General features: G+C 46.7%; 6 protein-coding genes across 6 annotated transcripts; 4 read left to right on the top strand and 2 right to left on the bottom strand.

Moving 5' to 3' along the window:
• Positions 1–2055: 2055 nt before the first annotated feature.
• EDB82DRAFT_476706 (uncharacterized protein) lies at positions 2056–3409 on the top strand (the record flags this gene model as incomplete). The annotated part of the gene is made up of 3 exons (XM_025726368.1): positions 2056–2266; positions 2326–2370; positions 2430–3409. 3 exons carry the CDS (start codon positions 2056–2058, stop codon positions 3407–3409), a joined length of 1236 nt encoding a protein of 411 aa, XP_025580941.1.
• Positions 3410–3636: 227 nt separating this feature from the next.
• On the bottom strand, positions 3637–5515 carry EDB82DRAFT_502986 (uncharacterized protein). The gene is made up of 3 exons (XM_025726369.2): positions 5230–5515; positions 4837–5174; positions 3637–4784 (listed from the first exon to the last, which is right to left on the bottom strand). The coding sequence occupies exons 1-3, from the start codon at positions 5488–5490 to the stop codon at positions 3836–3838; spliced, it is 1548 nt and encodes a 515-aa protein (XP_025580942.1). The 5' UTR covers positions 5491–5515; the 3' UTR covers positions 3637–3835.
• Positions 5516–5706: 191 nt separating this feature from the next.
• Positions 5707–6961, top strand: EDB82DRAFT_502991 (uncharacterized protein). Its single transcript, XM_025726370.2, has 3 exons — positions 5707–5908; positions 5959–6201; positions 6250–6961. The coding sequence occupies exons 1-3, from the start codon at positions 5896–5898 to the stop codon at positions 6639–6641; spliced, it is 648 nt and encodes a 215-aa protein (XP_025580943.1). The 5' UTR covers positions 5707–5895; the 3' UTR covers positions 6642–6961.
• Positions 6962–8398: 1437 nt separating this feature from the next.
• EDB82DRAFT_502993 (amino acid/polyamine transporter I) lies at positions 8399–10522 on the top strand. The gene is made up of 5 exons (XM_025726371.2): positions 8399–8885; positions 8934–9449; positions 9498–9571; positions 9621–9738; positions 9785–10522. Exons 1-5 carry the CDS (start codon positions 8715–8717, stop codon positions 10454–10456), a joined length of 1551 nt encoding a protein of 516 aa, XP_025580944.2. The 5' UTR covers positions 8399–8714; the 3' UTR covers positions 10457–10522.
• A 725-nt stretch (positions 10523–11247) lies between these two features.
• Positions 11248–12759, top strand: EDB82DRAFT_502995 (uncharacterized protein). The gene is made up of 3 exons (XM_025726372.2): positions 11248–11313; positions 11362–11671; positions 11722–12759. The coding sequence occupies exons 2-3, from the start codon at positions 11433–11435 to the stop codon at positions 12602–12604; spliced, it is 1122 nt and encodes a 373-aa protein (XP_025580945.2). The 5' UTR covers positions 11248–11313; positions 11362–11432; the 3' UTR covers positions 12605–12759.
• A 334-nt stretch (positions 12760–13093) lies between these two features.
• Positions 13094–16170, bottom strand: EDB82DRAFT_502999 (XFP N-terminal domain-containing protein). Its single transcript, XM_025726373.2, has 7 exons — positions 15851–16170; positions 15725–15799; positions 15442–15679; positions 15242–15394; positions 14373–15198; positions 13396–14323; positions 13094–13345 (listed from the first exon to the last, which is right to left on the bottom strand). The coding sequence occupies exons 1-7, from the start codon at positions 16011–16013 to the stop codon at positions 13311–13313; spliced, it is 2418 nt and encodes an 805-aa protein (XP_025580946.1). The 5' UTR covers positions 16014–16170; the 3' UTR covers positions 13094–13310.
• Positions 16171–16501: the final 331 nt, after the last annotated feature.

Here is a 16501-nt window from a genome sequence, read left to right on the forward strand (position 1 = left end):
AGTTTCCCATGGTATGGCCCAACCTCTATGGTCAATAGGACTTGACCTCTTTTGGCCCCGCGATCAGAGACAACTACTACTCTGTACGGCACTTGCGTATCGCGTACCCGGTTAAATAACTATTCCAGTCTGGTATTAGTTAGTCGAGAAGGACAGTCCCCGAAGCGATTGTGGATGTTATCGTTTCTTGCCAAATGACTGACCACTATAGCCATGAGTATGATCGACTGTACAGATGACGTCTAGAACCTGGAATATATTGGATCGACGATCTATAGCATTGCCGGTATTCTTCAAGCTGCGGCACTTAAAGTGCAGAGTCAAAGCGAGATCAAGCACCAACACACCCACCAAGATCGAGATAGATTAATATAACAAGGTCGACAAGGAAATGTCTGTGCAAAAAAAGACAAGAGTGTCTCGCAGCTAAAAACCAGGAACAGGGTAGTCTATCAGGCCAAGAGCCATTCAAGATCGAGTGTGTCAATGCATCCAGATCCATTACAGGGGTATCGAAATGCTGACTACAAGAGGAAAAAGAAACGAAAAATAAGTGGCAGCTTATCTGTTTTGAGTAATTGTAAGCCGGAAGACTCGACATTTGAGAATAGGGAATAGTTCTTGGAGTGTTTTTTTAGACAAGTGATGAGTTATCATGACATTTGATGACAGGAGACGGATCATGTTGGTAGCGAGACATGTCTTCTAAATCGGGCTCTTTCATCTGAACTTGCATCAGATTTACTTTAACCTACAATCTTTAGGGAAGTCAGTCAAGGTCCAGACCTTGAACCAGTCAAATTATCATGAAAAGTGCTTCCAAGGTAACGGATGGCGATCATATCCATTGTTGAAGACACGAAAGAAGCAACACTTTTGAACACGCAATCAACCGGCGATATGCTGTAAATATGAAAGACCTCCGAGGGGGAAAAAGAAAAAATACTGACAAATACCAATAGTTCCAACTATCAGTCTCCTCCTGTCAGGCGCCTCCATTAGGTTCCAGTAGATCCTCCACAAGACTCTCAACCCTGTCATATCCATTAGAGATGCTATGAACTACCGTGATGCATCATATACACGACAACACCCCTGGCCATCAATACCAAAGCTGACTCACGTGAGATGCGTAGTACAAGCTCAGCCTTCTTGGTATATGCAGTTGGTTGTTGTGATTGCTGCAGTGACAGACATCGCAATACCGGGTTAATTGACGGCCGGATCCTAAAGAAACAAACCGGTGAGACATGCAGCGTTTTGACTGGCTCACTCAATAAATTGAGGCCATACAATACGATTTTGCTTTTCGTTGTCTTCCGAAAACTTCAACTTTTGCTTGAAGATGATACCGGTCCACAACGGAACTCAAGGATACAAAACGAGTCCGCGATGAGAATGATGTCCCTTTCTTTCCTCCCCCACAAGTATCCTCTTTCTGTTTGACATGGGTTGCCAAGGCTCGCTTATAGACAGGGTTACAATACTATATCAGACGAGGACGCTACAAAATGGAGGACTGTAACAGGCAAAAGCAATTCGAGGTGTCTCTGTAATATCTATTCTTTCTTTTTCCTCTTCTTTTCGCCTCTGATTGTGTGCCATTCTCCTTTTTGTAAGTGAGACGTCACTTTTTCCTCTCTCCAAGTCGAACGATTCCACTGGAACTCGCTCGGTTAAATGGTCTTGTCGTGACAGGATGGAGATAGTATACCATGTCTAGGGAATAGACACGAATAGAATCCCAGTTCACACAATGAGTTTACCTGTAGATTCTGTATATGTATCACGGTGGAGTTTGAGGCAGCCTGGTCTCTTTTTGTTAGAACCTTGCTCCTTGTCCAATATATAAAGAGATGGTCTCTGCACATTTCCTATTCTCATCCCCATTGCGAGTCGTGCTACTGCTGCATGTCTTACCGTGCCCATTTATTTATATTAAAAAAACAAAGCTGCATGTTACATACTACTACGCTGCTTTTACTTTTTGTTCAGCAATATATATCCTCTTGGCGTCGATCGCCCTGCAGCATATAAGGAGTTGTTTCCTTCACAATGGCTACTCCTATGATCATCCCCATGATTCCTCCTCTGTACCTCATGGAGCCGCCGCCGGGAGAAGTCAGAACGCTTGAGAACCCGCCTACCAGTGCTGGCGCTGTCCTGCCTACTGGGGTGGCGACGACTGGTGTTGCGTTCATCATTGTCGTTATTCGAATCCTCACGAGAAAGTTTGTGGTCAAGAGTTCTTTGGGAGTTGATGACTGTAAGTTTTCTGTCACTTCTGCAGGGATGACCATGCTAACTTGATAGACCTATGTATAGCAAGTCTCGTCTTCGCCTTTGGCTTTCTTGGTATGGCACTTACGCGTAAGTAGAACCCCCTTTTAACTGAGTTGTCGATTTTCCTCTTATCTAACAGCAAGTAGTCCTAGACGTTGGCGTCGGAAATCACACATGGGATGTCCCTATCCGGCCGTATGTCCCCAAGTTCGGACAGTACAGCACTGCTTCGAACCTCCTCTACTGCGCCAGCATTGTTCTTTCCAAACTCTCCGTCCTCGCATTCTACCTCCGAATCTCAATCGACAAGATCGTTCGCCGAGCTGTATACTCCTGCGTCGCTCTGGTGTGCGCCTACAGTTTGACCTACGTTTTGCTAATTATTTTCCGATGTTGGCCTATAAGTGCGACATTTGATCCGCTCCAGCAGGACAAGTGCATTAATTTAAGTGTCCTCGCTATTTACCTCATCGCCTGCAGTGTTGCCGTTGATCTCTTCCTCATGATAATCCCCTTCCGGATCGTCAAGCCTCTTCAAGTTCCCATGCGTCAGAAGCTCGGTCTCGCGTTTCTCTTCGCTACAGGAGGTTCCATCATTGGCGTCACTCTCAGACGACTCACTATCACTCTTCCCATGATCAAGAGCCACGACTACACTTGGGAGTTACCACCACAGATCATCCTGAGTTTCCTCGAGGTCAACCTTAGCATTTTCGTTATCTCGATCCCTGCGCTTAAACCATTCTTCAAGCGCTACATCCCCTTCCTCATTCAGTCCAAGATTCGCTCCCAGGACAAGTCTCCCAAGAACAGCTCCAACAATCAGGAGAAGGGGAGTGGTTGCCAAAACGTCGTCGATTCATATGAGCTATCTCACAGAAAGTCAGATGGTCCTCAAGATGAAGAGGCACGTCTATGGTACAGGGATCCTGAGCAGGGTGTTTCTGTCGACTCAGATGGATTCAGACAAGATGCCGAAAGCTTCGAAAGTGCGGCTGATCGTTGTCCGTCTCTGACCCAGAAGCCTGAACCAGCAGTTGTCAGTTTCAGCACCAAGCGGACTCACAGTGTCAACGGTATCGATGTCAGCAGGGAAACAGTCGTGACATATGGCCAAGCCGTGTAGGAGAACTATTGGAAGAGTCAGGGACTCGATGGATTTTATGAATAACTAAACACAAGCGCCGCGTCGCTCTACAAAGAGCATTTCAACACACTTCAAGGACAGTATAGTGTCAATAAGTCTGACACGAGAGGACGTCCACGAAGAACAGAAACATACCCTTCGATTACATTTCAAGGACTACGGGCGCTTTTCCTACATGGCGTCACGAAGATGGGAGCATTGGATTTGACCAATTCCGCAGTTAGCGATCATGTTTTACAGAGATAAATAGAACTAGATAGCAGTGTTTTACAGTATACCACACAGTATCAATGTTGATCATGATACTTATTACAATTTACGAGATTATGTCTTTACCAAGATCTATATGCTTTTCCGATTTTCCATAATGTGATGACCAATAAGCTAAGTCGTGAAAGGGACGCATTACAGACTTGTTCCTTCGTCTCTAGCATGATACCCATTCCCATTGGTGATTCTCTCCTCTTGGGTCACCACAGCTTTGGGAAGTCCAAAACCAACGCCCAAAAAGACAAAGATGGCCCATTTCCATCTGAAGGGGTTGATAACGACACAAAAGAAGAACCACCAGAGAAGTTCCAAGTATGTAAAAAAGTCAAAAGCGCCAGTTGGACTGGTCAGTTTGAGAGTCTTTGTCAAATCGATCCAGCGCTGCATCCAAAACGGACTGGGTCGAGACAAGGGGTCCATAAGAAACATGAGCAGAATTCTGGTGTAGATTCCAATGTGCCAGTTACCGACTGTCCCGATGGCATTGACGTAGGTACAGTTGATGGCTGAGACGGACGGGTGTGATGGTGGGAATGTCTGGAGATACCAGTTGGGTGGTGGGTAAGGTTCTCGGAAGCAGTCGTCAGGGAGGAAAGATAGAGAAGGCCTTTTGTAACCAGTTGCCATGACAATAATATCTGCGTCGATGACTTCTTCATGACCAGGACCACCCTGGGGAACACCCTTGGCACGTCGATTGACACGAACTCCCTGATGAACAACTTCATCAATATCGCAGCGGATCCATTCAGCTTTACCCTCGCGCATCTTATCCATAACATCAGAGTTGACCATGGGTGTCTCCATGAACAAGCCATGACTCTTGTCTGGTGCGATGTTCTCTAAATCCCTGTAGAAGAACTTGCGGAGGAAGAACTCGGGGATAAAGGATAGAACTGTCTCCTGGCCGAATATGTTGAAGCTGAGAAGAGCGTCGACAAACATATTGCGAGGAATAATCCACTTGTCTGAGCGAGAGAGGATGTTTACTTTGGCAGCGTCTTCTGCAAATGCGAATTCGAGGGACTCTACTGCAGAAGCACCACCGCCAATGATGGCCATTTTCTTACCCTTGACATCTTTTCTAAACAGGAGTCAGTGTTTGTCTATGTATTCTTGAAGCTTAATGTACATACCCGGTCAAATCACTAGAGTGGTAGATGGGACCTTTAAAGTTGTCCATGCCAGGAATCTTGGGCATCTTGGGTGCACCACAAGTACCAACAGCAGCAATCACACCACCAAAACGACCGAGAGAAGGATCATTGACGATCCATCTTCCTTGCTCGTCTTGGTAAACACGATCAATCTTGGTGTTGAAGCGAGTGCGCTCTTTGAGTCCGTAGCGTTCCCAGAGCTGACTGACTTGGCTGAGGATTTGCTGACGATCAGGGTAGCCACGGTTCCACTGGACAGAAGGATGGAAGCGATACATTAATGAATGGATTTGAAGCCCAGATGTTTCATTGACTCTCTGCGTACACAATTAGCTTTTATATATAACCACATACTGGGCGGTGGTTGCTTACACTCCAGATACCGCCCACATTATCCTTTGACCCAGCTTCGAAAATCACAACGTCAAAGCCATGACCGATACAATGAGCAGCAGAAGTAACACCCGTGATACCAGCGCCAATTACCGCGATTTTAGGTCTGTTTTGTCCCAGCCTCGCATTTTCACTGGGTGGTTTGGGTGAGAGGAGTTTAGCTGTGATCCATTGGAAGATTTGGAAGATGAAGATGAGAGGATGTAAGATGGGATTGACGAGGCCTGAATTGAAAGGCATGATTGCAACAATTGGTGAGATTGTTGAAGAATGAAGAATATTTTGATTGAGAATTTGTCTCTGGTGTTTTCATGTGAAACTCAATGGATGTTGCTGGGGTCATGACGTCAAATTTTCACATGTCAAATATGATATGACCATGACGACTCAATGATTCAAATTCCAAGGTTGAGTTGAATAGACTGAGAGATATAGATAGTGATAAATACTATGGAGATCAGATCATTCATAGCATGTCTGAAACAACAATAACTTAATCATTCCAGCCTCAGTTCTAATTGCTTATTTGTAGGCCTCGCCTCGCTCTATAAACCTCAGCTCATCCACCCAAGTAAGCAGTATTTACAGAACATTGATCAACCACTGTGGCCTCAAACCGATAAATTCACACATAATAAACACAAGATGGAGCACCCAGGTAAGAATTAAGGTCATAATAACCCCGATTGAATACTAATTGCATCACAGTCAAAGAAATCGGCGGCGTCATTAGGTCCCTCACCCAAGGCACGCCAGATGTCCAAGAGTCCGCTCTAAGAGAATACTTTCTTCCCAATGCCTCATTCACTCACCCATTCTGTCATGTTCCGTCCATATCAAAAGGACAAGTTCCTCTTGCAGGTGGTCTCGAATCTATCCAATTGATACTGGGGATCTACCGATGGTACCGCACTCTTAGTCCGCACATTGATATCCAGGTGGACTCAGCGGGTGAGTCAACTCTCTTCAAAATCCATATTAGTTACTAACATCATTCAGCTTTCGATCAAAAAAGTGGTCTTCTTTACGTCTCCCTCCGTCAAACATTCGCTCTCTGGTTTGTGCCTCTTTACAAAGCACCAGTACGACTCGTCTCGGTTCTACAACTCACCCAATTATCACCCGAGTCATCTTCAGACGAGGATGAAGTACCGGAAGACAAAAAACCTCGTCGTCAGAGCCCAAAATACTACATTGCCAGCCAGGAAGATTTGTACCCCGTCAACGACTGTATACAGTTCTTGTGTCCTGGACTAGGTCCCTTTTTGTGGAGGATTTGGCAGTTGTATAGCACTTGGTTATGTGTAATGGGGTCTTTGTTGTTTTTACCTGTTTACTTTCTACTCAATGGGACAGGATCAAAGACGAGGAGAACAATGCCCAAGTTTTAGTTTGTGTTATTGCTTGGCGTTTTGGTGTTTGTTGGGTCTGTATAAGTATGACGGAACGAGGGGATGTTTGATACGACTAATGATGGCGTTTTGAGATTTATGAGAGAATATGAGCTCCACTATTATGAACTTTCACTAGCTGGGACGTGGTAAATTAAAGATTGGGATGTCTGGAATGCACAGATGAAGCATGAAAGAAACTCGGCTGTTGCCATGAGATACTCATTTCGATAGGAACTATCCAGATATCAACATGTCTCAAATATCTCTCAGCCAACCTCGACGCCACAATTATATTAAAATAAAAAGTATTACACGACTAAGGAGTAGTTGGTTCTGTAAATAGCTGCCCATATCTGCACGTGTGTACTTTAAAAACGGTTCCGTCTTTAGCTGTTATTAGAACTAACCTGTGCATGCGACGAGGCATGTGTCCCGTTGTATTAACCATATAAAGTTCAAACTCTGAACCTGAACATCTTTATTTCTACAGGCGTTATGATAGAAGGATCTAACCACTCTTTGTGAGATGAATGTTGTTAGTAGTTTAATTACATATTGCCAACCGTTGATTGATGAGATAAGCCACACTTCCCAATTACCGGTTGGCAACGTGTTTAGATCACCTTGGCACTCGTTGATAGGCGTGCTTGAGGTTAACATGAACGAAAGAGGCAATTATCTTGACCAGCTCTATGGTCTATGTTTAGCCAAGATAAGCATGCCAAGAGCATGAGGGTGTCCTCACCATTGAGGGTTGTTTGTGGAGTCGTCATAAGACCTCATGATCATGGCATGACAGTGACTCGCTATCAAACCCCCGCAAGTCTCCAAGATAGTACAGAGTAGCCGGGAGTTTTTGTCTTGTTTGGGGATAGGTTTACTTGTCAGCCCGCACATGTCGTGGCTGATCTCAATCGTGGGGAAATCTGGGCAAGGAACCTGCCAAGACGGGCATCAACGGTAACAGCTCCTCTTTCATTACAAGCGTCAGGAACATGTTATACGATGCGACCAACGGTTGTCACCAAAGCCAAGGGTCAATCCTAATTCTCTGAGGCTGTTGCTCTTAAGCTTGTAAGTGCAGGGAAGGGCGTAGACACTGTCTCTTACCCTATATCGACGCCGGAATTAATGGACTGCTTCACTATCTCGACTTCACCAGCCTTATCTCTATAATTTCTGCAGAGTCAGTCGGATGCCTTCAGTTTTTACTCTGTCTAGGAATGGGCTCCGAATTGAGATAGGGAAGAGATCCTAAGATTGGAGCGGCGTCTCGGTGATTGTTTTATCAAACATTTAATGATGTTGATAGGGCAAGTAACATCATGGTGGGTAGGCTTTAGGGGTTTGATCATTGCCCAGCTGCTGCCTGTTATCATTTCACGGGAGTAACGGCAGGTTATCTTGTACGACGATACTGAGACAATGCCAGATTTGATCCATTGGCCGGGGCCGATTGTGAATTTGAAGTACAAGACTGTCTTTGATTGAGATTGGGACCCAATTGCATGACTAGATGTTTGTCTCAACCAAAAATTGATCTCCCATCACTCCCACGGATGTATCGGGGATGATCAACTTCATTGCTTCTTTCAGGCATGAATACCAACATATCCTGTTCCGCTCCCATCAAGAGCTGTTGCTGCTCTACTGCCCTCTGATCCCTTATCTCTCCCGCGTCAGAAACAGACCTTTCCACATCAGGGCTGAGTTACCGCACCCCAAACTCCCCATCAACCCTTGCGCGCATCATCAATTGGTCTCATGTATCAGAGCGGGGTAAAACCTACCCTCCGATAGCTCTTCAAGCTAAGACTCTCTAGGTAAAAATCTCCTGTCGAGAATCTGGGGAAAACAATGGGGGCGTTTAGAGCTAAGCTACATCCTAGACAGTGACGAGGAAGCTCGTGATAACAAGCTCTGGATGCCATTGACTCTAACCTATGTAGGTGTCACTATAATGGAGGCGTCACAATTTAAATACAACGCGGTCCTGTGTTGGGACACGCTTCTGTCAACTCAGACAGGTTCTGCTTTCTATTCTACCTCGATTGTTTCACTTCTATCAATATGAGTCCGGCTTCAGATAAAGGAAGCGTGGGTGGCTATGAGCCCAAACATGTTGAGCGGGCGTCTCAAAGCGGCGATGCTGCTGATCTCACAGCTTTGGGCTACAAGCCTGAACTTCAAAGGAATCGTTCCATGTTTACTCTGCTCTTCCAATCGCTAGCAATTGCTGCCGTGAGTTTGTTGTCTCAAATTGTTAGTAGCATTGTACTGACTTGATAGATCCCTTATGGTTTCGGTGCACCTCTCATCAATGCAGTCTATGGCGGTGGTCAACTGGCCATGTTTCTTGGTTGGATCGTCGTATGTATCCTCGACGAATGCATCGCTATATCCCTTGGCGAACTCGCTGCCCGATGGCCCACGTCCGCAGGTCCCTACTACTGGTCCTTCCAAATCGCCTCACCGAAATACAGAACTGTCCTCTCATTTATAACAGGATGGACATGGCTCGTTGGTAACTGGACCATCACGCTATCCGTTAACTTTGGCTTCGCTTCGCTACTCGCTGGTGGTATTAGCATCTTCCTTCCCGAATACGATTGGCAACCATGGAAGCTTGTACTCATCTTTTACGGTCTCTGTGTCTTTACCTGGGTAATTGTCGCTTTTGGAAACAAGTTCCTTCCAACAGTTGATACGTTTTGTGCTGCCTTCACGGCTATTACTATCTTTATTGTCTGTGTCTACCTATCGACTGAGGCAAAGGACGGGAGACACTCGCCGAGTTACACGCTTGTGAGTACTGCAATCTTTGGTGATGTACGTAAACTAACTGCGATAAAGGGACACTTTGATCCAAACTTGTCAGGATGGGGGAAATTTGGGTTCTGGGTTGGCGCTTTGCCTTCGGCTTATACGTGAGTTTTTTTCAGGTGATGTTACGTGTCGTTCTCTAACACGGTTCAGGTTCTCTGCTATCGGTATGATCACAGCTATGGCTGAGGAATGCGGCGATGTCACCGTGAAACTTCCTAGAGCGATGTCGCTTTGCGTACCGGTTGGTTGCATTGCAGGATTATTCTTTGTAAGTATCTCAAACACGAGTATAACCGCCCACTGACCGTCCATAGATCATCCCCATTTGCGCCACACTTCCTCCTCTAGAAATCCTCCTCGAAGCACCACTCGGACAAGTCTTGCCCGTTATCTTCTACCGAGTCACGGGTAGCAAAGCCGGCGCCATGGCCCTTGTAGCTCTGGTTCTCATCGTGACACTCTTCTGCTCCATCTCTATTACGGTCGCCGCCTCTCGAACAACATGGGCTTTCGCACGTGATAGAGCCATTCCTCTCTCCAGAGTGTGGTCCAAGGTTGACAAGCGACATGGCACACCTATCATGGCTCTCACCCTGACCACGATTATTGAAATGCTTCTCGGTCTCATCTATCTTGGTTCAAGCTCTGCATTTAACGCCTTTATCGCAGTCGGTGTCATTGGTCTTGCAGCCTCATACGCAATTCCTATTTTCCTCTCCATGCTTACCCGCCGTGCTGGTGTCAACACGGCCCCTTGGACCTTTGGAAATAAATTCGGGTGGATTATCAATATTCTAGCTGTGGCATGGATCTGCTTCGAGATGTTTCTTTTTACCCTACCCGTTGCAATCCCCGTTAATGCTGTTACTATGAACTATGCTGTTGTTGTCTTTTTCGGCTTCATGGCCATCTCGGCGGTTTGGTACGTTGTACATGCTAGACACGTGTACAAGGGACCTCCTGAGTCTGATGGGCTGACTAAGTAGTTTGAACTGGGAGGCTGGGAGTTTAGGTGCAAATACCAAGGTTAGACAATAATATCAAATCACATTTAGATAAACAACTGGTTCACCACCCGAGATGTCCATCTTCTCATTCAGAGATTCTAATAGACACTATCCCACTTGCAACAAACCTCCATCGAGACGCCATCTGTACAATCTAGTGGGTAGCAGAATAGTTAAGCATTCAGCTTTAAATGATAAAAATAAATGGCCTAAGAAGTATGGTCTGAGTAGCATAAAGTGACCTGGATTTAGTCTCTTATGCTCTGGCGGCCAACCTTTCTGGTACCCTGATGATAACCCGGCAGGACAATGGTGTCATTTTGAATTTAACACAAGGAAGGCGCCATTCATAGGTGTTGCCTTGAGGGGATTGACTTTGCTCAGAAGCTTCTTGCTCAATGTCACCGAGATGAGAGGGGCAAGAGCGCGTTCATAAAATCCTACCCCCGTTCGAATCTCAACTCTTTCAACTCTTCATCATCATCATCACCAAAACTTCTTCCATCAAATATCCACTGATTCAATCTTGTCTATCACCACAATCATGGTATTGCACGTGACACCCCGCGGGTCACCCGTCGAAGAACCCTCCTGGTCATACAATTACCCAATCGCCAGAGCATCCGAGTCATCATCTGGGCTATCCAACTACTCACCCATCAAGTCATCTAAGGGATCATCCGGAGACTCATCCTATGTGACAGCTGTCACATCCCACAACGGCTCACCCATCAAGTCACAAACCCAGTATCCCTACCAGTCTCCTACCGATTCTATCGAGAGTCTTTACGAGAATACCTTTGTGGATCCTAACAACCTCAAAGATGTGGATCACAGTAAGTTTGGCCGATAGTGTCATCGCGATGTCTTCTAACATACTAAAGCCTCAATCGATGCCAGACTCAACAGAGTCTTTGATCAATTCAACCAGGGACAGCTTCGGGAAGCTCAAATCATGGCCAAAGAGCTCTTGTTCTGCTACCCTGCCATGGAATTTCACCACCGCGCTTCTCTCCACGCCATGCTTGGCGTCTACCCTTTCGGTCTTTCCCATGCTGAAAAAGCTTGTGCCATTTATGGGTTATTGGCTATGAGAAATCATGAAATGCGGGATGCATACGAAAATGCCCGAGAATCATTCGCCAAAGCACAGAAGATCGATGCTCTTTGGGAAGCTCAAGAGAAGAAGATGGAGTATGCGACTCGAGAAACTGGCAAAGGCTGGAGGCTAACATGAACAACAGGAAGCGCGGAACCTATACCGAAGATCAGATTCGCCATAAACGCTATGAATTATTTTACTACAGCGTCTTCAAGCATAACCGCAAGGAAGAATTCAACGGTCTTGTCGATGCCGTCTCACAGCCATCTTCCAAGTCTCCATCGTCTTCCAAGTCTGCATCTCAGCGTATTACCAGCGATTCTTCTGGATCCAAAGACAAGTCTGCCAAGACTGATCTTGTACCTTCTATCGAGCATAAACGCCAAATGCTTATAAAGCGACTGAATCTACAGGACTCCGTATCGAAAGGTATTCAAGAGCAGCGAATTGCCAAGTACGAACCTGAGAACAAAGTGCAACGAAAGACGAGCACTCAAAAGATGAATTCTGGATCTAAAGGAAAGTCTGTTCAGCCCGATCCTGTACGGATGACGGCTGAGGATGCTCAAGAACCCACCCCTAAAGCCCGTATGATAAAAAAACCGGAAGCCTTCTATTGCTACGCCTTGAAACATCAGACGTGCACTCTAGATGTGGATGACGTAGAGCGCCAACACGCTCTTGGCACGGAGAAATGCACAGTTAACGGCACTGCCACGGCACCAGCCGAGGCATCTATCTCTATTTCTATGGTATCAGAGCCATCAAGTACACTCAGCAGTGGGGGTACCGAAGAAACGGACGGCCAGACAAAGGACGTTGATGCAAAAGACGACGATGAACAGTCTGGGACCGACCGTTGGACGGATATTTCTACCTTGGCGAACATGTTGTACCGAACACAGTTGAAAGAAAATAGCCATGTAGCAACAAATGGCACAGCTCTGAAGGGATCGGGTCAGAAAGTAGTACCTGCTTGGGACCCCTATCGTCGAGGAGACCCCTCTCGAGGAATCTACTTTTAAACTTGTATATCCTTTTGGATCGTCAGCAAGTCGACCTACATACTCGACGAGACTAGATCCAAACATGAGAACTATGAGTCGGTTGCAGGATGGAGAAAAGGGGGGATTGCACTTTGTCATTTATCACATCATTAGGTCTTGACCCGTCGTTACATGGTATAGATTGAATGAACTATTTCAGCAATGAAGGCTCTTTTGTGCAAAAGCATCTCTAGGAGTTGAGTAGATTGAGACAAATCAGCTCAATGGGTGAGTCGTGTCTATTGAAACACCGTCTGTAGTTCAGTCCTCGATTTGTGTTCATCAGCTGTTACTGGTCGGACTCTGTATTACAGACAGTTCTGTTTCAACACTTTTTCCTACTACACAATCCAACATTGCGCAACTTTTCTGAATGCTTTGACAATATATGTTGTTAAGCTGGCCTTCATCACAACGACGAACCCATCTGGCCCGTTCCTATGGCATCATCAGGACACCAGAGGTTGGCCGTCCCAAGCATAAAGGGCGAAATTAGTAGGTCGGTTTACACTACTTGGGTTGTTTATTTTTGTATCCTTAAGCTTGAAGGCCAACATGTTTAGTACCCCTATATATTAAGAACTTTTATTATATTATTAAGTAACTGTATAACTATCGTGAGATCATAATCCCGGTTTCGTGTCTCTAGGACTGTATTTACGTTCCATTATCTTGGCTCACAAGTCTAAAACTTGGGCATATCATACAAGTCCTCGGGGTCTGGTGATTTGTTAGCATTGGATCCATTGAGGGTTATCGAGAAAACTTACCCTTGCCGTTCTCAGCAATGTACTTTCTAACCTCTTCAACACGAGCATCAATCTTCTTCAGAGTCTCGTCAAGCTTAGCCTTGAACTTGTCGTTGGTCTCGGCGGCGCCCTTAAGTGCACGCTTGGCAACGTCGAATCGACTGACCCAGTTGAGGAGCATCATGTCGAAAGGTGTGGTGGTGCTGCCCTCTTCCTTGTATCCCTCGACGGTCATGCGTTGTAGGCCAGGACGTCCGAAGAGAAGACCTTGAAGCTCGGTGGCGTATCCGTGGTAGTTGAAGCAAATTGCCTTATCTTCGGTGAACATGTCGAGGAAATCGGCTCGGCTGAGCGCGTGAGGATGGCGCGACTCGGCAGCGAGTACCATAAGATCGGTAACGTTGACAACGCGGACTCGAAGATCGGGGATCCAGTCACGCAGGATTTCGGCAGCCTTGACAACCTCAAAAGTCACCTCAACACCAATACCGGCAATTACGACATCAGGCTCCTTTCCGTTGTCGGTGGACGCGAACTCCCAGACACTGGCACCCTTTCGGCAGTGTTCCGCGGCCTCGTCGGGGGAAAGGAATACAGCAGTGGGCTGCTTGGAGCCGATCATGAGGTTGACATAGTTCTTTGAACCCAAGCAGTGGTGGATAGTGCTGAGGAAGCAGTTGGCATCGGGGGGCAGGTATACACGAGCAGCCTCAGCTTTGAGGTTTAGGACGGATCCGATGAACGAAGGGTTCTGATGGGAGAAACCGTTGTGTTCTTGGCGCGCCCATGTGCTGGTCTCGATGTAGTTGATTGAGCTGAGGTCGCCTCTCCAGTTGGTTTCGCGAGCGATCTTGTTGAACTTGGAGTACTGCACCATCATGGTGTGAATGATGCCAAGGAAGGATTCGTAACTAGGGAAGAGCGCGGTACGACCGGTAAGTGTGTAACCCTATCAAAGGTAAGCGAGGATGGTCAACTGGTATTTTCGCAACTCTTACCTGCATCCATCCCTGGCAGCAGTGCTCAGAGAGGATCTCGATAACCCTACCACCCTGGGCGCGAGAGAATTCGTCCCATTGGAAGTTTCGGCCAGTGTTCTCAAACACCGCGCTAAGCTTGTTACTCTCCAGTTCATCAGGAGAAAAGATGCGGAAACTCTTGGGGTTCTCCTTAATGACCTGATTCAAGAAGTTGCCAGTTTGCTTCATGCAGCTGTTTTCCGACAACTTTTCAACTCCAAAGGACTTCCAGTCAGGTAGTTGTAGCTGCTGGTACGGGTCGTAAGTCTTCTTCAGCTGTCCGAGTCTCTTTTCGTCCTTTTGGGGAATGATGTCCGTGATGCTGTCTGCGGGCTTGCCACCCTTGAGTAGGTGGTCTGTACCGTAAGTCTTCAACCAGTCTTGCAGAATCTTGACATGCTCCTCATCCTGGCCGGCTCCGGGAACGGGGATCTGGTGTGAGCGGAAGGATCCCTCGATAAACTCGCCATCGACCTTCTTGGGACCCGTCCAGCCCTTGGGTGTTCGTAGAACGATCATGGGCCAGCGAGGCTTGGTGATGGGCTTTCCATCTCGCGCGGCCTTTTGGATCTTTTTGATCTCACTCACAGCCCACTCGAGTGCACCAGCAAGCTCGGCATCAATCTCTTCGAGGGTCTCCACGATGATTGGTTGGTAGCTGTAGCCGGAGAAAAGACTGACAAGCTCCTTGTTGTCCATACATCCGAAAATGGTGCGCTCACTGATCTTGAAGCCGTTGACGTGGAGGATGGGAATGACAGCTCCGGACTCGGCGGGGTCAATGTACTTGATAGAGTGCCAGGCACTACACAATTAGCAAATGCAATGCTTCGCTGGGACAGACTTACGCTGCAGTAGGACCGCTCTCAGCCTCGCCATCTCCAACAAGGCATGTCACGATCAAATCTGGGTTGTCCATCACTGCACCAAAGGAAACAGCCAGAGAGTAACCAAGTTCACCACCTTCGTGGATAGATCCTGGTGTCTCAGAGTTGATGTGGCTGCACGAATTAGCTTGACTGTGACGCGAACTTGGAACATGTCTTACCTAGGGAAGCCACCAGGTACCGAGAAACCGGTAATGAGGTTTCGCAAGCCGTCCTTGGTGACGCCGTACTTCTGAGGGAAGAATCGCTCAAGAGATCCCTCAAGCCAGAGTGATGCGAGGGCACCAGGAGCGCCGTGACCGGGTCCAATGACGAAGATCATCTCCAGATCATGGTTGCGGATGAGGAGGCTCAGGTGAGACCAAACGAGAATGATACCAGGGCATGTTCCCCAGTGTCCTTTGAACGTTAGCCGGGCTCTGTCAAGAATGGTCGTTTACATACCCAACAAGCGAGGCTTAATGTCTGATGTCTTGAGATCTCTCTCGAGTAGAACATTATCTCTCAAGAATATCATAGCTAGTCTTCATATTAGCCATGTGCATAATGCTGGCCAGCCAGGCCACTTACACCCCGCAATGTAACATGCCGCATGCTGGAAATCGTTGAGCGACTGGGCGATCTTCTTGTCTAGCTGTTTTTTGGGTGGCTTTGCTGCAAGGTCCAGGACTGCATCTGGAAGTGAGCTATCCAATGGAGCAGGGTTTGGTCGGTCGATCACTTCTCCAGGCATCTTTGCAGCGGTTTTTCTTTAATTAGGATGAAATGAGATGAACCAGAAATGGAAGAGAAGACACTTTTCACTTCAGCAAACAAAAATGCTCTTAAATCCTGATAGATTTATTGTTTGCGCTCGTGTTCTGTGATAGTGACGACAGATTAAGCAGGGAATGATGCAGTCTTCGATGACGTATATGACGTCGAAACTGGGGCCGCTCCTGCCGACAAGCTAGCGAGTAACAGATTAAAAAAGGAACAGAAGATATTTCGTATGCTCTATCGGCCCAGAAGAGTACTTGAGGCTCACTTTGTTACACGCCATTGGTTGTTCAAGGGATATTCTAGCTTCGCTAATGAATTGCGATCGCGTTGCTTTGGCCTTATCACATTGCGGGTATGTCTTGGAGACTGGTCTCGTGGATATATTAGTGTTAATTATAAACAAAGGACAATTTTATTATTTACACGCTGGTAAAACGAAACAACGCACTACATTAAGTA

The sequence above is a fragment of the Fusarium venenatum genome (genome assembly GCF_020744135.1).
Source record: "Fusarium venenatum strain MPI-CAGE-CH-0201 chromosome Unknown EDB82scaffold_3, whole genome shotgun sequence".
Taxonomy (NCBI): Eukaryota; Fungi; Ascomycota; class Sordariomycetes; order Hypocreales; family Nectriaceae; genus Fusarium; species Fusarium venenatum.

What these genes read in the sequence shown, in the direction of transcription:
- EDB82DRAFT_502995 (XM_025726372.2), top strand. Translation starts at nt 11,433, where the DNA reads ATGGCCAAAGAGCTCTTGTTCTGCTACCCTGCCATGGAATTTCACCAC. An exon ending in GCTCAAGAGAAGAAGATGGA is followed by an intron (nt 11,672 to 11,721) that starts GTATGCGACTCG and finishes CATGAACAACAG; the next exon opens with GAAGCGCGGAACCTATACCG.
- EDB82DRAFT_502999 (XM_025726373.2), bottom strand. Translation starts at nt 16,013, where the DNA reads ATGCCTGGAGAAGTGATCGACCGACCAAACCCTGCTCCATTGGATAGC. An exon ending in GGCATGTTACATTGCGGGGT is followed by an intron (nt 15,800 to 15,850) that starts GTAAGTGGCCTG and finishes TATGAAGACTAG; the next exon opens with CTATGATATTCTTGAGAGAT. An exon ending in GCTGCCAGGGATGGATGCAG is followed by an intron (nt 14,324 to 14,372) that starts GTAAGAGTTGCG and finishes TACCTTTGATAG; the next exon opens with GGTTACACACTTACCGGTCG.
- EDB82DRAFT_502993 (XM_025726371.2), top strand. Translation starts at nt 8,715, where the DNA reads ATGAGTCCGGCTTCAGATAAAGGAAGCGTGGGTGGCTATGAGCCCAAA. An exon ending in ACTCGCCGAGTTACACGCTT is followed by an intron (nt 9,450 to 9,497) that starts GTGAGTACTGCA and finishes ACTGCGATAAAG; the next exon opens with GGACACTTTGATCCAAACTT. An exon ending in GCTTTGCCTTCGGCTTATAC is followed by an intron (nt 9,572 to 9,620) that starts GTGAGTTTTTTT and finishes AACACGGTTCAG; the next exon opens with GTTCTCTGCTATCGGTATGA.
- EDB82DRAFT_502986 (XM_025726369.2), bottom strand. Translation starts at nt 5,490, where the DNA reads ATGCCTTTCAATTCAGGCCTCGTCAATCCCATCTTACATCCTCTCATC. An exon ending in ATGTGGGCGGTATCTGGAGT is followed by an intron (nt 5,175 to 5,229) that starts GTAAGCAACCAC and finishes TTGTGTACGCAG; the next exon opens with AGAGTCAATGAAACATCTGG. An exon ending in CACTCTAGTGATTTGACCGG is followed by an intron (nt 4,785 to 4,836) that starts GTATGTACATTA and finishes ACTCCTGTTTAG; the next exon opens with AAAAGATGTCAAGGGTAAGA.
- EDB82DRAFT_502991 (XM_025726370.2), top strand. An exon ending in TATCCAGGTGGACTCAGCGG is followed by an intron (nt 6,202 to 6,249) that starts GTGAGTCAACTC and finishes AACATCATTCAG; the next exon opens with CTTTCGATCAAAAAAGTGGT.